The 18,571-nt window shown below is 41.2% G+C and overlaps 1 protein-coding gene across 2 annotated transcripts; it reads left to right on the top strand.

The window, feature by feature from the left end:
- Positions 1-8,096: 8,096 nt before the first annotated feature.
- On the top strand, positions 8,097-16,163 carry LOC139415983 (homeobox protein SIX6-like). Of its 2 annotated transcripts, none has more exons than XM_071164196.1 (3): positions 8,097-8,863; positions 13,166-13,329; positions 14,185-16,163. In XM_071164196.1, exons 1-3 carry the CDS (start codon positions 8,456-8,458, stop codon positions 14,396-14,398), a joined length of 786 nt encoding a protein of 261 aa, XP_071020297.1. In that variant the 5' UTR covers positions 8,097-8,455; the 3' UTR covers positions 14,399-16,163. The 2 variants fall into 2 exon arrangements, with proteins under 2 accessions (XP_071020297.1, XP_071020296.1); XM_071164195.1 differs by having other exon boundaries at positions 8,097-8,878.
- The last annotated feature ends 2,408 nt before the right edge of the window (positions 16,164-18,571 follow it).

Genomic DNA, 18,571 nt, shown 5'->3' with positions numbered 1-18,571 from the left:
GAATCCAGCCCCAAGTGTTTACCACCTGTTTCCTGACACTTCAAATAACTCTGCTAACAAATTGATAAATGTTGCTACAAGGTTGATGACCACTCTTCAGCCCCAATATGTTTGATTCAGCTTGGAAACTTTGCTTGCTCAGCTTGGTATTTGGTATTAGGATTAGCTGTTGCAAAAGCAGCAGCTACTCTCCCTGGGGTCCACAGAAAACATGAAACATGACATAACACAGAACATTAATAGACAAGGACAGAACTACATAGAAAAAATGTAAAAGCACACGTAGCCTACATATCAATACATACACTATATAGGTCAAAGAGTGCAATGCTGATAATTAAGTTAAGAATATGAACAATTTGATTAGGTTAACATTGGCGTGCTCGATCAGCACGCTATTGTCTGTATCATATCAAAACAATGCCTCTAAGAATGTATAGTATTCAGTAAATCAATACAGTTTAAACACCCTGATACTGACTGAAGCACACACACACACACCCTAATCCGCTCATCCCGTCTTCATTTTATGATTCATCCCATTCTAACGTCTTGGGAGTGGTTTATCAGATTTCAGCTCCCTCAGTCTGCTCTCAGTGTTAATAGATGGTTGGGGTTCAGTGAGGGGGATAGAGGGGTGTGTGTGGCAGTGGAGGGAAGTGTCTGAGACCTAACAGGGTCAGATTAATGGTATGATCTTCCCCCGGTTCATCTTTCTCCCTCTCTCTGTTCCTCTAAATACCAGCTGTGTGCCACTTGAACACACACACAGTACAATCCCCCCTGACACACACACGCACACACTGCACCCCACTGCCCTGATAATCTAATCTAGTTTTAGGATATAACATATTGCCAGGTTATCATACGCTGCCCTCTGGGAATCTGTACTCTTTCCTTGAGTTAGGCTACTTGCTGTTTCTGCTGACTTCATTTGAAAAATACTATATTTGTCACAAATTGTTTTTTTACACTGCAGTTATAATGTTGTACATTTTAAAACCTTAATACTTTGGTTGATTTTAAAGTTAAACTGGATATTTTTATATGGACATACAGTATAAACATTTAAAATAACAATGTCCCTGTACATACAGTGTAGACCTTACCGTGAAATGCTTACTTACAAGCCCTTAACCAACAGTGCAGTTCAAGGAGAGTTAAGAAAATATTTACCAAATAAACTAGAGTAAAAAATAATTAAAAGTAAGTAATGTAAGTAGTCCGGCGGATTTTTCGATGAATTGTTCAGGAGTCAATTATGGCTTGGGGGTAGAAGCTGTTAAGGAGCCTTTTGGACCTAGACTTGGCTCTCCTCTACCGCTTGCTGTGTGGTAGCAGAGAAAACAGTCTCTGTCTTGGGCGACTGGAGTCTCTGACGATTTTATGGGCTTTCCTCTGACAACGCCTATGATATATACTACTGTTCAAAGTTTGGGGTCACTTAGAAATGTCCTTGTTTTTGAAAGAAAAGCAAGTTTTTTGTCCATTAAAATAACGTCAAATTGATCAGAAATACAGTGAAGACATTGTTAATGTTGTAAATGACTATTGTAGCTGGAAACGGCAGATTGTTTATGGAATATCTACATAGGCATACAGAGGCCCATTATCAGCAACCATCACTCCTGTGTTCCAATGGCATGTTGTGTTAGCTAATCCAAGTTTATAATTTTAAAAGGCTAATTGATCATTAGAAAACCCTTTTGCAATTATGTTAGCACAGCTGAAAACTGTTGTCCTGATTAAAGAAGCAATACAACTGGCCTTTAGACTAGTTGAGTATCTGGAGCATCAGCATTTGTGGGTTCGATTACAGGCTCAAAATGGCCAGAAACAAAGAACTTTCTTCTGAAACTCATCAGTCTATTCTTGTTCTGAGAAATTTAGGCTATTCCATGCGAGAAATTGCCAAGAAACTGAAGATCTCGTACAATGCTATGCACTACTCCCCTCGCAGAATAGCGCAAACTGGCTCTAACCAGAATAGAAAGAGGAGTGGGAGGCCCCGGTGCACAACTGAGCAAGAGCACAAGTACATTAGTGTCTAGTTTAAGAAACAGACGCCTCCAAAGTCCTCAACTGGCAGCTTTATTAAATAGTACCTGCAGGACACCTGTCTCAACGTCAATATTGAAGAGGCGACTCTGGGATTCTGGCCTTCTAGGCAGAGTTCCTCTGTCCAGTGTCTGCGTTCTTTTGCCCATCTTAATCTTTTATTTTTATTGGCCAGTCTGAAATATGGCTTTTTCTTTGCAACTCTGCCTAGAAGGCCAGTATCCCGGAGTCACCTCTTCACTGTTGACGTTGAGACTGGTGTTTTGCGGGTACTATTTAATGAAGCTGCCAGTGAGTACAGGAGGGGACTAAGTACACACCCCTGAGGGGCCCCAGTGTTGAGGATCAGCCTGGCAGACGTGTTGTTGCCTACCCTTACCATCTGGGGGCAGCCTGTCAGGAAGTCCAGAATTCAGTTGCAGAGGGAAGTGTTTAATCCCAGGGTCCTTAGTTTAGTGATGAGCTTCGTGGGCAATTTGGTATTGAACGCTGAGCTGTAGTCAATTAACAGCATTCTCACATAGATGTTCCTTTTGTCCAGGTGGCAAAGGGCAGTGTGGAGTGTGATTGAGATTGCGTCATCTGTGGATCTGTTGGGGCGATATGCAAATTTGAGTGGGTCTAGGGTATCCCGGGAGGATGCTGTTGATGTGAGCCATGACCAGCCTTTCAAAGCACTTCATGGCTACCGACGTGAATACTACGAGGCGGTACTCACTTATGCAGGTTACCTTCACTGCCTTGGGCACAGGGACTATGGTGGTCTGCTGGAAACATGTAGGTATTACAGGCTCGTTCAGGGAGAGGTTGAAAATGTCAGTGAAGACACACGCCAGTTGGTCTGCGCATGCTCTGAGTACACGTCCTGGTAATCCGTCTGGCCCCGCGGCTTTGTGAATGTTGACCTGTTTAAAGGTCTTGCTCACATTGGTTACCGAGAGCGTTATCACACAGTCATCCAGAACAGCTGGTGCTCTGGTGCATGCTTCAGTGTTGCTTGCCTTGAAGCGAGCATAAATGGCATTTAGCTCATCTGGTAGGCTCACGTCAGTTGGCATAGTGCCAACTGTAAAGTTTGGTGGCAGAGGAATAATGGTCTGGGGCTGTTTTTCATGGTTCGGGCTAGGCCCCTTAGTTCCAGCTACAGCATACATTCTAAAAGATTCTGTGCGTCCAACTTTGTGGCAACAGTTTGGGGAAGGTCCTTTCCTGTTTCAGCATGACAATGTCCCTGTGCACAGAGCAAGTTCCATATTGAAATGGTTTGTTGACTCGAGATTGATGTGGAAGAATTTGGCTGGCCTGCACAGAGCCCTGACCTCAACCACATCGAACACCTTTGGGATGAATTTGAACATCAACTGCGGCCAGGCCTAATCGCCCAACATCATTGCCCGACCTCACTAATGCTTTTGGGCTGAATGGAAACAAGTCACCGCAGCAATGTTCCAACTTATAGTGGAAATCTTTCCCAGAAGAATGGAGGCTGTTATAGCAGCAAAGGGGGGACCAACTCCATATTAATGCCCATGATTTCGGAATGAGATGTTCGTCAAGCAGGTGTCCACATACTTTTGAGAATGTAAGTGTATCTTCCTCTATCTTTTTTACTACAAAACATAGAAATGCACAGTTTTCACATATGTTGATGTTGGGGTGGTGCTGGAGATAATGTATATGAAGTTACATTTTTGTCTTTTTTTTCTTTAAAATATCACTGCTTTTATGTAATGATTTATTCCATATTTTTTTCCTTGTCCCAGACCTGCTGTTTTTGACTCTTCCTCTCTCTCCCTCTCTCTCTCTACTGCACCTGCTGTCTCAACCTCTGAATGCTTGGCTATGAAAACCTAACTGACAATTACTCCTGAGGTGCTGACCTGTTGCACTGTGATTATTATTTGACCCTGCTGGTCAAATACCCAATCTTGCCTTAATGGCCTTGTACTCTTACAATCGCCTCCCGGCACAGCTAGAAGGGCACTGGCCAACCCTCAGAGCCTGATTCCTCTCTAGGTTTCTTGCTAGGTTCCTGCCTTTCTAGGGAGTTTTTCCTAGCCACCGTGCTTCTACATCTGCTGTTTGAGGTTTTTTGGCTGGGTTTCTGTATAAGCACTTTGTGACATTTGCTGATGTTAAAAGTGCTTTATAAATCACGACTGATTGATTCAATTGGACTAGTTATTTTCAGAGGTGTACAAAAGAGTAAGCAATAAAACAAAATAAGAAAACCAAAAACCTTCTAATACAATAACATATTTACTTACTAACTCAGCTATTACACTCACATTTTGCATAAAGTCTGAATTACTTGTCTGATGACTTAATAAAGTCTGAATATCTTGTCTGTTGACTTAATTCTATAATCAATCATCACCCTGAATGTCCCCAGCTAAGCCAGCATTGTCTGATAAGTAAACCCATATTTGTGTTGTGTAGACAGATTATTAGACAAGACTAAATCCATTTACCTTATTCTAAACCATGACCTCTTAATTTGAGTACAACCTTTATTTTAAAACATATATGCATACAAAGCCCATAAACTTGGTTTGGTGGTGGTGGATTGGCAAGCATGTGGCACTCTAGACTAGGAATGTACTGGGCAAGGTTGGGGTCAATCCCATTTCAATTCAATCAATTAAGGAGAATTATTGGAATTGCAATTCAAGAATAGCAAGATGTATTTTTAATGTGTATCTTCCTAAACTGATCCCAACCCACCTCCACCAACATATAGGCTAGCTATCATAGTAGTTTGGGGGGATATGTTTTGTCAGATATTTCATTATTTATCGCCCCTACATCCTGTGGCTATGCTAGCCACCATTGTACACAAACCCATTGACATCACTCCCTAAACAAAACAGTAATAAATTAAACTGCAATGTGCATAAAGACCCAGATCTGTTGAATGAAATAGAAAAGCGATAGGCTATAACCTAATGGGATAATTGGACATATCAATTCCCTATAGCCTATACACATATCATACATAGCCTTTCATGTGTGTTTGTTGTACCGCATTCATAGACAGATGCTTATTCTAAACCGGATTTATTGTCCCCTAAACACTGATTAATACTATAAGATCAGAGAGGTATTGAACCCATGGGGCAGGATCATGTAATACCGTGCCCTCGTGTAACTGTCGTGGATCTCCATCATCCTGCCTCGAGAGACTGGTGTTTTTTCCAATCCTGACCCGGGGACCAACCAGGATGGGGAGATTACGGTATAACAGTGTCCACTTCAATTAACATGCGATTAGTTGTCAGGTGCGTTGAGAGCATGCAGTCGCCTCGGAAATGTCGACCCGGTAAATGGACGCAGCCTCCACGCATGTGATACAGGTTTACATGCAAGCCTAACGCGCGGCATCTCTGGAGCTCATATCCAATCCTTATTAAATACGGAGGGTATATTATAGCTGTCTGTCGTCTATAGCCCCTACATTTTCTGAGCCAGGGTGCATCCATCCACCAACACTGTAAAAGACAATTATGAGGTCAATTGAAACAATCAACAACAAAAAACAACAACCAACATATAGCCCTACATAATAAAAATGAGATCAGGTCATTTCAATGATTTGTTCATTTAATTTGACCAAAAAAATATATATTTTATGAGGACAACCAAAAAGATAGAAAAGTATGTGATTTAATTTACTAAATGTTAATACATTTTGTAAATATTAATAATAATAATAATATTTCTCTCAACTTAACAATTTTAAGATATTGCAACAATTTGCCCGTTTTTTGGAGGATTGTGGGTCCAATTGTTTTTTTACACAATGTTGTATGCATTTTTGAAGAAAGAAAAGTAGGCTATATTTCTATATTAGTATTGAGCAGCTTGTTGTGCTATGTTGGATTATGATGAACGGATATCAAAACCGTTGACAAATTGATGTTCAATGGCGAGACCACCCATTCCCACCATTACCATTTTAATGACGGGCAAATTCAGCATCATGCAATGCTTGCAGTTCTACCTCCAGGTAGGCTACTGCTGGTGGAATAATAACTTGTTCACATGCTAGTCATAGCGTTCATCCAGTTAGTAAATCGGAAAAATCTGACTTCCGACTAGCACGTGAACACTCATGTTGGGTTTACTAAATATTGGTGTGACATCAACTCATATTTAATCATATTATCAGTAAATCCGATAGGTAGCCTAGTGGTTAGAGCGTTGGACCAGTAACCGAAAGAAATCCCCGAGTTGACAAGGTAAACATCTGTCGTTCTGCCCATGAACAAGGCAGTTAACCCAGTAGGGTAGGCTTTCATTATAAATAAGAATGTGTTCTAAACTGACTTGCCTAGTTAAATAATGCTTCAATTTTTAAAAATCGAAAACATTTTTATGGCTATTATTAATTCCCTGGACTTACTTTATTTGTGTGAACAATTTATTCAAACAATTGTTACTCAAAAACATCGAAAGTTGCGTCTACTAATAATATTACGTATATTCTTGTTGCCTTAATTTTTTAAAGCAGATTCAAAACTTAATAATAAAAAAACATCTGAAAACAACTGCAGCATAAATTCCGTTTGGTTTAGGCCTATCTAAAAGAAAAGAGAAACCCGCACACTGCTCTTGCAAGTATCACTGTTAGGTATGTCTGAAATATGCACAATTTACCAAAGACCTAAAATAGTCAGTCGCCAAACTTTCTGTAGGGTGAATTTGGAATAAGTGGGACACGTTTGGCATTTCTGTCTTCTGTAAACTCTTTCATCATCTATCCAACATATTAGCCCAACACCTGATGCATTTCTGAAATTTTTAAGATGTATCCTAATCACACACACACACACACACACACACAAAAAAACAAAAGTTCACAGGGGGCATGACACACCCGTTTGTGCACTCTGGGCCAAAATCATGTGGTAGACTGGGACAGCAGATTGGATAAACTAGGACACCCTTATTATAGTCCCAATGGTACCCCAATGACAATTCTTTTTTTTTGTGATTAGGAAGCATCTGAGGATTTAATGCGTGTATGACATTCTGGTTAAATATGTTGGATAGATGTCTGAAGAGGTTACAGAAGATGGACATTTTTCTGAATTCACTCAAATAACAGTCTACTAACAGAAAGACAAAACGAACAGGCTATAGTACAACAACACAAATGACTGAATTACACAATTGAAATGATGTTAGCAACTTTTTAAAATATATTTTGATGCACCAGTTCATAGTATTTATTACAGTTTTATAACCTTAACATCAAAATAAAACAAAAAGTGTACTGTGTCCTTCACGGAGTGAGCTTCCTATTTAACGCGTGCTCTGTCCCTCTATGATGTCACACCAATGATGTGATTTGATTTTGATCATGTGTGTTCTCTGCAAGGGTTAGTAAGAATAGTTTTTCTTTTCTCTTGTCAGACCAAGAATTAAACGCGTCAGGATTAAGCTGTCCCAGTTTACATGATGTCCCACTCTTTCTGAGTTCACCCAACACTTAAACTATACATTCGTCCTATCCTGATTTTTTCAAACGATTTTAAGCACAAAAGTTATGACACATTTACTATTCCAATATAAAGTATGCTATTGGTCACAGAAATGTTATTGATTATTCATCACTTCATTATATTTGGGTGATTAAATTATTTCCAGTGGGTGATTAAACCCGGCCTAATGGGTAAATCTTGTTTACCCACATTTTCCTGCTCTCTTCTTTTCCCCTCTTCCTCCCTCCCTGTCCCCTGGCCTGAAATGGATTTCGCCCGGCCTGCAGGTTATGCAGATCAGACCAATTAAATATCCTTGTTGTTAGCTTACCAATCAGCCTGACAGTCGGTGTATCCCTCGACTAAGCCAAACAATCTGATCAGCCCCCCCCCCCCCCCCCCCCCCACACACACACACACCACCCCCTAAATGGCTAATGACCTCCGAGGCGCATAATCCGTCTCAAAACAACTACAACGATGCTAATTGCATCTAGCTATAAATACCGGTTGATTCTTGGCGTTCATTCTTTAGCCTACTAGAACGGCCTGAACTCCTGGAAGCGCATGACCCCGCCACGAATCTTCTCACATATAGCATAGCTCGCCAATACCGGGAAAAGAAGAGACACAACTTATATAAGCAACTCGCTACCAATCAGATTTAGTTTGGTGTCTTTTTCCACTGCAAAACTAGGCCTATATTTGACTCAACTGAACTTTCACATCACTCTGTAGGCGCACGGTGACCGTGGTGCGTAAAAGGACACTTCCAGCGCGTTTTGCTTCATCGCGGGCTACGGTCTCTTTATTTGAACACGCACCAGGCAGCTGGAATGATATGACCATTGGCCATGTCCATTTAGCAAATTTAGACTATTTTGTTTGTTGACAAAGTCTGAGAACAACGAAATATGTTTCCTCTGCCTATGTTCACCCCGGAGCAAGTGGCTCGGGTGTGCGAGAACCTCGAGGAGACCGGCGACATCGAGCGCCTTGGGCGGTTCTTATGGTCCCTGCCTGCCGCTGTCCCTGGCTCCGCGGGGGAGGCTCTCAACCGCCACGAGTCAGTGATGCGCGCCAGGGCGCTGGTTGCCTTCCACGGAGGAAACTTCGAGGCGCTTTACCAGATCCTCCAGAGCCACCGCTTTACGCGAGAGTCTCACGCCAAGCTCCAAGATCTGTGGCTGGATGCGCACTACCGCGAGGCGGAGCGGCTCCGAGGCCGTGCCCTGGGACCCGTGGAGAAGTACCGCATCCGAAAGAAGTTCCCCCTGCCTCGCACCATTTGGGACGGCGAGCAGAAGACGCACTGCTTTAAGGTGAGACACCAAGCTGTAAGTAATATTCTTTCGCACCAATAGTAGTTAGGCACTTTACCTTCCATAACTATAGTGACGCACCTTTCCATGATCCATTTTACGCACCACCTGGCTATATATTAGAGAATAATATATATATGTAGCTACTTATATTGAACTCATATCTGTAACCATGCATTTCAATACTTGGGTATACTGGGCTGACTCACTGAATGCTAATTTGTAAAAAAAAATATTTAAAAAAACATTCTTACAATGAACCATTTGAAATGAATTCAGAAGGTCCCATTATGGCACGTTGGCATATTAAGTCTAAATGACATGGACCAGGGTTATCTATTATTTTTTCCAGCCCTGATCGCTCTTAACGCAAACTATAGGGTCAATGCCACCCTGCAAGGTTAGAAATAGTAAATCACTTAATCTCGGTTAACCCAGAACTAAAATGGGGCGTAATTTGGTCAGCTGTTATCTTTAGGTAGTCTGTTCACGAAAGATTATACATCACGTAGGCTATTTATAAATAGAAACTAATTTGTTTTATTATGTTTTACGTCTTTACTTAAAATAACAACGGTGTAGTTGATATTTGCATAAAAAACACTTCATTTATCTGTGTTGTGCTGATATAGAATTATTTTGTTTTTGCAAGTTATGAATACTCAATAGTGAACATGGCTCTGTTTTTACAGGATTGTGGGTAATTCAAATATTGTGGACTTTTACACAATGTTTTATGCATGTTTAAAGAAAAAAAGTAGATTTCTTTCTAAAATATTATGAAGCAGTTTGTTGTTCTGAGGTGCAATTGATCATGATGAACGGATATCAAAACAGTCAGACAAATTGACGTTCAATAATGACAGATGCCATTTCCACCATCAACACGTTAATGTGCACCACTCTTAATGACAGAGGCTAATGCAGCATCTTGTAATGCTTACGTCACAGCTCTTCCCGTTTACTGCTAGAGGAATGAGCACTGTGATCGACAATGCCTGCTAAGGCAGGTTAAAATGACAAGTCATCAAATACATGAAACAATATTAAACATTAAGACACAACCACTGGAAATTACTAATCAGAACTACTTACCAATTACACTTGAAAACAATTTGTAAGGAAGGTTAATCATTTAAGTAGAAGGGATCCCACATTGTTATGTTCAGTACAACAAATATTCCATTTAAGTAACTACAATCGTTATACTTCAGAATATATAATGCAATTTAGTGTCAAAAAGTTCATAAAACAAAAGTATTTACAACTTTAAAAAATAACCATATGGGTGGTGATGTCACTTTATTAATGAAGTTTTGAACACTGCAATACTTTGAGTTGGGTTACTTTAATGGTTCTAGGCAACGGGTTTCCACACAAAAATGGAGTTATCAGAAGTAATGACTTTGTACAGTGCAGGGAAGCAAGAGATGACTGTCTATACAATCTCATTGCTCAACCATCTCTGGCTTTGCCACTGATCAATATGCATCAGCATCTATGTGTGGAATTACAAAACGAATGTGATGAAAGTGAACCTGAATAGGCTACACAAAGATTATATATTTAATTTAAAAGTATTCTCAAACTTTATTTTGATCTAAATCTCAACATGTAAAGGACATAGGCGGGAAGTCATGCCTCTGCTTTTCAACCTCAGCCTGGGTACCAGTCTCTTTGTGCTAACAATCCACTCCTCATATGACACAGAGTAAAAGGAGTGGAATTTTAGCATGTAGCAAGTAGTCTGGATGTCAGGCTACTTCAACCTGCAGGTAGTAATCCAGGGGTTAAAGAGCACCAGGCAAGCCTGTTAAACAGGGACTGTGCTGCCGTATGCTAGGGCTGTAGTTCATGGCCTGTGTCTCAAATGGCACCATATTCCCTATAGAGTGCACTGCTTCTTACCCAAACTCTATGGACCCTGGTCAAAAGGGTTCCATTTGGGACAAAGCCGTGGAGAGAGTCAGTCTGCTTAAGCCGTGTGTGTCAGAGACCACCTGCGGCAGTATTTTACTCTGGGGTTTCCATCCCTCACAGCAGTGAGCAATCACCTAGGCTCTGTTCCAAAATGGCACCCTATTCCTTCTATAGTGCACTACTTTTGGTCAGCGGCAATAGGGAACATCCCTGGAAATTATAGGGGAGCAGACAGCACTTCAACCAACTAAAACCAATGAAATGCAAATGAAAGCACTTGCTTCAGGGCAGGGAATAGGCATTTCAGAACATACAGCGTAAAGATCCATGACTGATTGAGTAGCCCTAGACTTAACCCTGGACAGATACACACTTTGAGCAGGTCACATTTCCACAGACGGTCCATGGACGTTAAACAATATAATCCCCGTGTGTCAGTCTCTGGCCCAGGATGTTGTCTACAAGATTGAAGGGATAAAGTCTGTGCCTGAGCATTAGGTGAAAGGGCAAAGGCTGAGCGCTCACTGTTGCTATAGACAGTATATAGGTCAGGGGGGCTTAGGGGATATCCCCACTCCCCAGGTTACATCAGTACTAAGCTTTTCATCCTGAGCCAATATACAGTGCAACATATTCATGTTGATAATGTGGATTATAATTATTATCCCTTAAATCCAATTATTTCATCCAATTATACGATTATTTGGTTGTAATGTCTTAGGACTAGGAGATCTTCTCTAACTGATATCAATGAAGTAGCCTAGTAAAGACACTACACCAACATACTGTATACACTACCGGTCAAAAGTTTTAGAACACCTACTCTTTCAAGGATTTTTCTTTATTCGTACTATTTTCTACATGGTAGAATAATAGTGAAGACATAAAAACTATGTAGTAATACATATGGAATCATGTAGTAACCATAAAAGGGTTAAACAAATCAAAATACATATTATATTTGAGATTCTTCAAATAGCGACCCTTTTCCTTGATGACAGCTTTGCACACTCTTGGCATTCTCTCAACCAGCTTCACCTGGAATGCTTTTCCAACAGTCTTGAAGGAGTTCCCACATAACCACCTCAATTTGGTTAAGTTCGGGGGATTGTGGAGGCCAGGTCAACTGATGCAGCACTCCATCACTCTCCTTCTTGGTAAAATAGCCCTTACATAGCCTGGAGGTGTGTTGGGTCATTGTCCTGTTGAAAAACAAATGATAGTCCCACTAAGCCCAAACCAGATGGGGTGGCACATCACTGCAGAATGCTGTGGTAGCCATGCTGGTTAAGTGTGCCTTGAATTCTAAATAAATCACAGACAGTGTCACCAGCAAAGCCCCCCCCACACCATAACACCTCCTCCTCCATGCTTTAAGGTGGGAAATACTCATGTGGAAATCATCTGTTCACCCACATCGCGTCTCACAAAGATACGGCGGTTGGAAGCAAAAATTTCCAATTTGGACTCCAGACCAAAGGACAAACTTCCACTGGTCTAATGTTCATTGCTCATGTTTCTTGGCCCAAGCAAGTCTCTTCTTCTTATTGGTGTCCTTTAGTAGTGGTTTCCTTGCCGCAATTCGACCATGAAGGCCTGATTCACACAGTCTCCTCTGAACAGTTGATGTTGAGATGTGTCCTTTACTTGAACTCTGTGAAGCATTTATTTGGGCTGCAATTTCTTAGGCTGGTAACTAATGAACTTATCCTCTGCAGCGGAGGTAACTCTGGGTCTTCCATTCTTGTGGAGGTCCTCATGAAAGCCAGCTTCATCATAGCGCTTGATGGTTTTTACGACTGCTCTTGAAGAAACTTCCAAAGTTCTTGAAATTTTCCGTATTGATTGACCTTCATGTCTTAAAGTAATGATGGACTGTAATTTTTCATTGCTTATTTGAGCTGTTCATGTCATAATATGGACTTGGTGTTTTACCAAATAGGGCTACACACACACACACCTTGTCACAACACAACTGATTGGCTCAAACGCATTAAGGAAAGAGATTCCACAAATTCACTTTTAAGAACGCACACCTGCATTCCAGGTGACTACCTCATTAAGCTGGTTGAGAAAATGCCAAGAGTGTGCAAAGCTGTTATCAAGGCAAAGGGTGGCTACTTTGAAGAATCTCAAATATAAAACACTTTTTGGTTACTACATGATTCCATATGTGTTATTTCATAGTTTTGATGTCTTCACTATTATTCTACAATGTAGAAAATAGTGAAAATAAAGAAAAAACGTTGAATGAGTAGGTGTTCTAAAACTTTGGACTGGTAGTGTATGTCATATCTCATTGTGATATATATAGTTATTAGGAACACTGTTGGTTACATGAAGCAGGGAACTGACCGTTATTGTGTCCTTTATGTATCACAGGAGAGAACTCGCAGCCTGCTCAGAGAGTGGTACCTCCAGGACCCGTACCCAAACCCGTCCAGGAAACGGCACCTGGCCCAGGCCACGGGACTCACACCCACACAGGTCGGCAACTGGTTCAAGAATCGACGCCAGAGAGACAGGGCTGCATCGGCAAAGAACATGTACGTTAAGACAGACAGGAACTCTACTCAGCCAAAACCTTTTGACTTCTTGTGTCTTGTTGAACATTTTAGAAATTAAATTAAATGAAGAAGAAAAAATATATATATAAGTCATTTAAAAAAAAATATATATAGGACTGTGGACATCTTAATTTTTGTTTTACATCAAATACATAACCAATGCTGCACCCTGGACTCAGGGGTACACGTAGCATAGTAAACAGATATCCAGGACACTCCAATTAGTATCATACCTTATGTTTCGTATGCTATGTATTCATTTGTGGATGTCAATCATACATTTTGTATGATATGTTACGAATTACAATTCTTAGGATATGTTACGAATTTGCAGAACATGTGATATGTTACAAATTCCAATTTGTTGTGGCTACTGTTAACCGGGTGGTTAAGGGTTAGGAGTTAGTTTAAAGGGTTAAGGTTAGGGTTAGGGGAAGGGTTAGTTACATGGCGAGTAGCTGAAAAGTAGTCGCTAAAAAGTAGTAAGTAGTTGAATAGTTTCTAATGAGCTAAAATGCTAAAGTTATCCGTCATGATATTCAATCACGCAGGTTTTGGGTTGCTAGACGTTTGCGTTATATGCCCGACCAACCACCATACTTTTTTTGTTGCCTTAAATAGCCTTCTATCTTATGTAACCATACCAAATGTAACATAACATGTTCATTTTAGTGTCCCGGATTTACAATTACTATGTTACGTCTAGCCTATGAGACCAGGCTGAATGCTCTCGTTGAGAGAGAGTACCAGTTAGGTACCACTTAAACCAACCATGTATCTCTAAAAACTAAAACATACTCCTCTCTCTTTCTTCTCTCTTCTCTCTTCTCTCAGACTGCAGCAGGACCCCACCCACCTGCCTTCCGGAAGCTCCCCTGAGGATTCTGCCCAGGAGCATCACGCCCACCACCCCCGCCTGCTGGCCGCCTCTCCGCGTCACCCGGGCAGTCCAGAGGCCAGCGACTGCAGCACGAGCACCGACCCCCGGGGCACTGGCACCTCCACCCCAGACCACTCCGTTAGCAGCGACAGCGAGTTCGAATCCTGAGGGTCGGGTCACTGACCACAGCAGGAGAGAGGCTCTCATTGGTTAATTAAATCCTGAAGAGAGAGGCTGTCATCAGTTCTCAGCCAGGAAGGACCGACCCCACAGATATATAGAGACAATAGACACTGTAGAACTACTATGTCTGTAGCTTGAGATTGGACACTTGGACAGGAAGTTCTCTATGAGAGACTTGATATGGACACTTGATATGGTTGCTAGTGGACGAATGGGGAGGGGTGGGGGATTGGGGATTAGACCATCTACAAACACATGCACTTAAAATGCACCATCGCACATGACTGTAAGGTAAACTGTTACTAAGTACCGTATGACTGTGCTACTGACTGCTATAAAAACCCACTACAATTCTCTGTTCTGTAGATTTGGACTGGAACGTGGGTCAGCAGCGATAACATATTCTAGGACAGCAATAACTATTCTCAGGCACGTTATTTATAGAAAGAATATAAACATACAAAGTCGTAGAGTAATTACTGAGCTTGAATTATAATATTATATGTTTTGATACTTAATGGTTTCAACTCATCGGGGGTCTATTTTTGAGTAGTCGATCATTGAGCGCTAGCTTTAATCCCATTTCTTAATTAGCCCCTTACAATGACCACTGCCTTCTGTAGGCTGTTGGTTTCCTACATGATCAGTCGTTGGTGGACGCAAAACTGCTTGATTGGATTGGACAGGTCTGCATTTCTCTTCACACACGTCACTGCCTTAAGAAGGAAGTATATTGGCATCAGGGCCCCAATCTTCTAGTTTGGCTAACATTAGGCACCGTTGCAGACCATAACTGTCCCTAAAGCTAACACAGCCTAAAAAAATGGTCTCTAGACAATCTTGTAATGCATGGATAAAGACATTACACATCACTATACATGGTGGTTTAAATGTTTTCCTGTATTATGATAATGTGACTACTGTATAACCATGTTGATGTGTATCCAAAACATCCTCATTCTAACATTATCCAGTTCAAACCTGTTATATCCTTTTAGACTGTGGTTTGAGGCATCATTCAGTGTGGAATCCTCTGTGCAGATTTCACTAGAGATGTCCTTGCAGGAATTGCCTGTCAGAGCAAAACAAAGTAAGTGGGATAAAAATGAAAGCAAGATTGATAAAGTGAAGCACAACTTGGTCTTAACTCATTGATGTGCCTATAAACGTTTATGGACTGAATGACCTGTTTAACATGACCGTTTCATCTTTATATATTTTTAATTTAACCAGGAAAATCAGCTAAGAACAAATTCTTACTTACAATGACGGCCTACCGGGGAACAGTAGGATAACTGCCTTGTTCAGGGGCAGAACAACAGATTTTTACCTTGTCAGCTCGGGGATTCGATCCTGCAACCACTCGGTTAGTAGTCCAACGCTCTAACCCAGGAGTGGGAAATTCCAGTCCCCGAGGACTTGATTGGTGTCACAGTTTTGCACCAGCCCCAGCTAACACAACTAACTCCAATAATCACTTAATCACGATCTTCAGTTTAGAACGCAATTTGATTCATCAGCTGTGTTTACTAGGGATAGAGAAAAAGTGTGACACCAATCAAGCCCTCGAGGACTGGAGTTGCCCACCCCTGGTCTAACCACTAGGCTACCTGCCACCCCATATAGGCCTACCCATATAAATATCACCACACAATACATCGTCATGGGATTCATTCATAGAAAAATAAGTATTTTGTAAAAATGTGTCTGATGTATGCATTTGGAATAAATGAAAGTATTTTTATCCAAACCTGCTGAAGTCTGTGAACAACGAGTCCCCAAGCGTTTCCAGGATGGAACCATATTGTTTGTTTGTTCGGGAGGGGGGCTCATATGCATTGTGTTTTCCGACAAATCATTTGCTGAACTCTAAACCTTATCTAAATCTTAGAATGAATAATGTTACAAATGAGGAGACTAAAGTGCTTGGTGTAACCCTAGATTGTAGACTGACATGGTGAAAACATATTGATGCAACGGTTGCCAAGATGGGGAGAGGTCTGTCCCTGACCAAGCACAACTCTGCTTTCTTGACATCACAATCAACCAATCAAGTCCTAGTTTTATCACACCTGGACTACAGCCCAGTTATTTGATCAAGTACTGCAAAGAAGGACATTACAGTTGGCCCAGAACAGAGCAGCCCAGCTGGCCCTTCAATGTACACAGAGGGCTAATATCAACAACATGCATGTCAATCTCTCCTGACTCAAAGTACTGTAGAGGAGAGGTTGACTGCATCACTACATGTCTTTGTGAGAGGTATTGATGTGTTGTCAGCACTGAGCTGTCTGTCCAAACGACTAGCACACAGCTCATACCCCACAAGACTTCTTCACAGCCCCCAAATCCAGAACACAGGCTAGGAGACGCACAGTACTATACAGAGCCATGACTACATGGAACTCTCTTCCACATCAAGTAACTCAAGCGACCAGTAAAATGTTACTTAAAAACAGATATAAAAAAAATACACCTCATGGAACAGCATGGACTGTGAAGACACACACACACACACACACAGATATACTCTACAATCAGACACACATTGTGATATTGTACATTTTAAATTGTAAATGTGTAATATTGGAGCAATATACATTTGTATAAAGCACAGGGTCTTGAATGATGTATTGTTTTATTATGATGTATTGTTATAACTCTGGTTGGACTCCAGAAAGTGTAGCTGCTGCTGCTAATTGGGATCCTAATAAAATACTAAATACTAAATATGTGCTGGTTTCTAAAGGCTTACGACAACTACATAATTCTCAGAATTGTTTTTATTGACAAAAGAAAGTGAAGTGTGAATCAGACAGTGTATAATTGAACTAATAAGAGTTACAGTGCCTTGCGAAAGTATTCGGCCCCCTTGAACTTTGCGACCTTTTGCCACATTTCAGGCTTCAAACATAAAGATATAAAACTGTATTTTTTTGTGAAGAATCAACAACAAGTGGGACACAATCATGAAGTGGAACGACATTTATTGGATATTTCAAACTTTTTTAACAAATCAAAAACTGAAAAATTGGGCGTGCAATATTATTCAGCCCCTTTACTTTCAGTGCAGCAAACTCTCTCCAGAAGTTCAGTGAGGATCTCTGAATGATCCAATGTTGACCTAAATGACTAATGGTGATAAATACAATCCACCTGTGTGTAATCAAGTCTCCGTATAAATGCACCTGCACTGTGATAGTCTCAGAGGTCCGTCAAAAGCGCAGAGAGCATCATGAAGAACAAGGAACACACCAGGCAGGTCCGAGATACTGTTGTGAAGAAGTTTAAATCCGGATTTGGATACAAAAGATTTCCCAAGCTTTAAACATCCCAAGGAGCACTATGCAAGTGATAATATTGAAATGGAAGGAGTATCAGACCACTGCAAATCTACCAAGACCTGGCCGTCCCTCTAAACTTTCAGCTCAAACAAGGAGATCAGAGATGCAGCCAAGAGGCCCATGATCACTCTGGATGAACTGCAGAGATCTACAGCTGAGGTGGGAGACTCTGTCCATAGGACAACAATCAGTCGTATATTGCACAAATCTGGCCTTTATGGAAGAGTGGCAAGAAGAAAGCCATTTCTTAAAGATATCCATAAAAAGTGTCGTTTAAAGTTTGCCACAAGCCACCTGGGAGACACACCAAACATGTGGAAGAAGGTGCTCTGGTCAGATGAAACCAAAATGGAACTTTTTGGCAACAATGCAAAACGTTATGTTTGGCGTAAAAGCAACACAGCTCATCACCCTGAACACACCATCCCCACTGTCAAACATGGTGGTGGCAGCATCATGGTTTGGGCCTGCTTTTCTTCAGCAGGGACAGGGAAGATGGTTAAAATTGATGGGAAGATGGATGGAGCCAAATACAGGACCATTCTGGAAGAAAACCTGATGGAGTCTGCAAAAGACCTGAGACTGGGACGGAGATTTGTCTTCCAACAAGACAATGATCCAAAACATAAAGCAAAATCTACAATGGAATGGTTCAAAAATAAACATATCCAGGTGTTAGAATGGCCAAGTCAAAGTCCAGACCTGACTCCAATCGAGAATCTGTGGAAAGAACTGAAAACTGCTGTTCACAAATGCTCTCCATCCAACCTCACTGAGCTCGAGCTGTTTTGCAAGGAGGAATGGGAAAAAATGT

Source organism: Oncorhynchus clarkii, chromosome 9, assembly GCF_045791955.1.
Source record: "Oncorhynchus clarkii lewisi isolate Uvic-CL-2024 chromosome 9, UVic_Ocla_1.0, whole genome shotgun sequence".
NCBI classification, from domain to species: Eukaryota; Metazoa; Chordata; class Actinopteri; order Salmoniformes; family Salmonidae; genus Oncorhynchus; species Oncorhynchus clarkii.
This window is presented reverse-complemented; position numbering and strand designations above follow the sequence as displayed.

What these genes read in the sequence shown, in the direction of transcription:
- LOC139415983 (XM_071164195.1), top strand. Translation starts at nt 8,456, where the DNA reads ATGTTTCCTCTGCCTATGTTCACCCCGGAGCAAGTGGCTCGGGTGTGC. An exon ending in TTAAGGTGAGACACCAAGCT is followed by an intron (nt 8,879 to 13,165) that starts GTAAGTAATATT and finishes TATGTATCACAG; the next exon opens with GAGAGAACTCGCAGCCTGCT. An exon ending in GCTGCATCGGCAAAGAACAT is followed by an intron (nt 13,330 to 14,184) that starts GTACGTTAAGAC and finishes CTCTTCTCTCAG; the next exon opens with ACTGCAGCAGGACCCCACCC.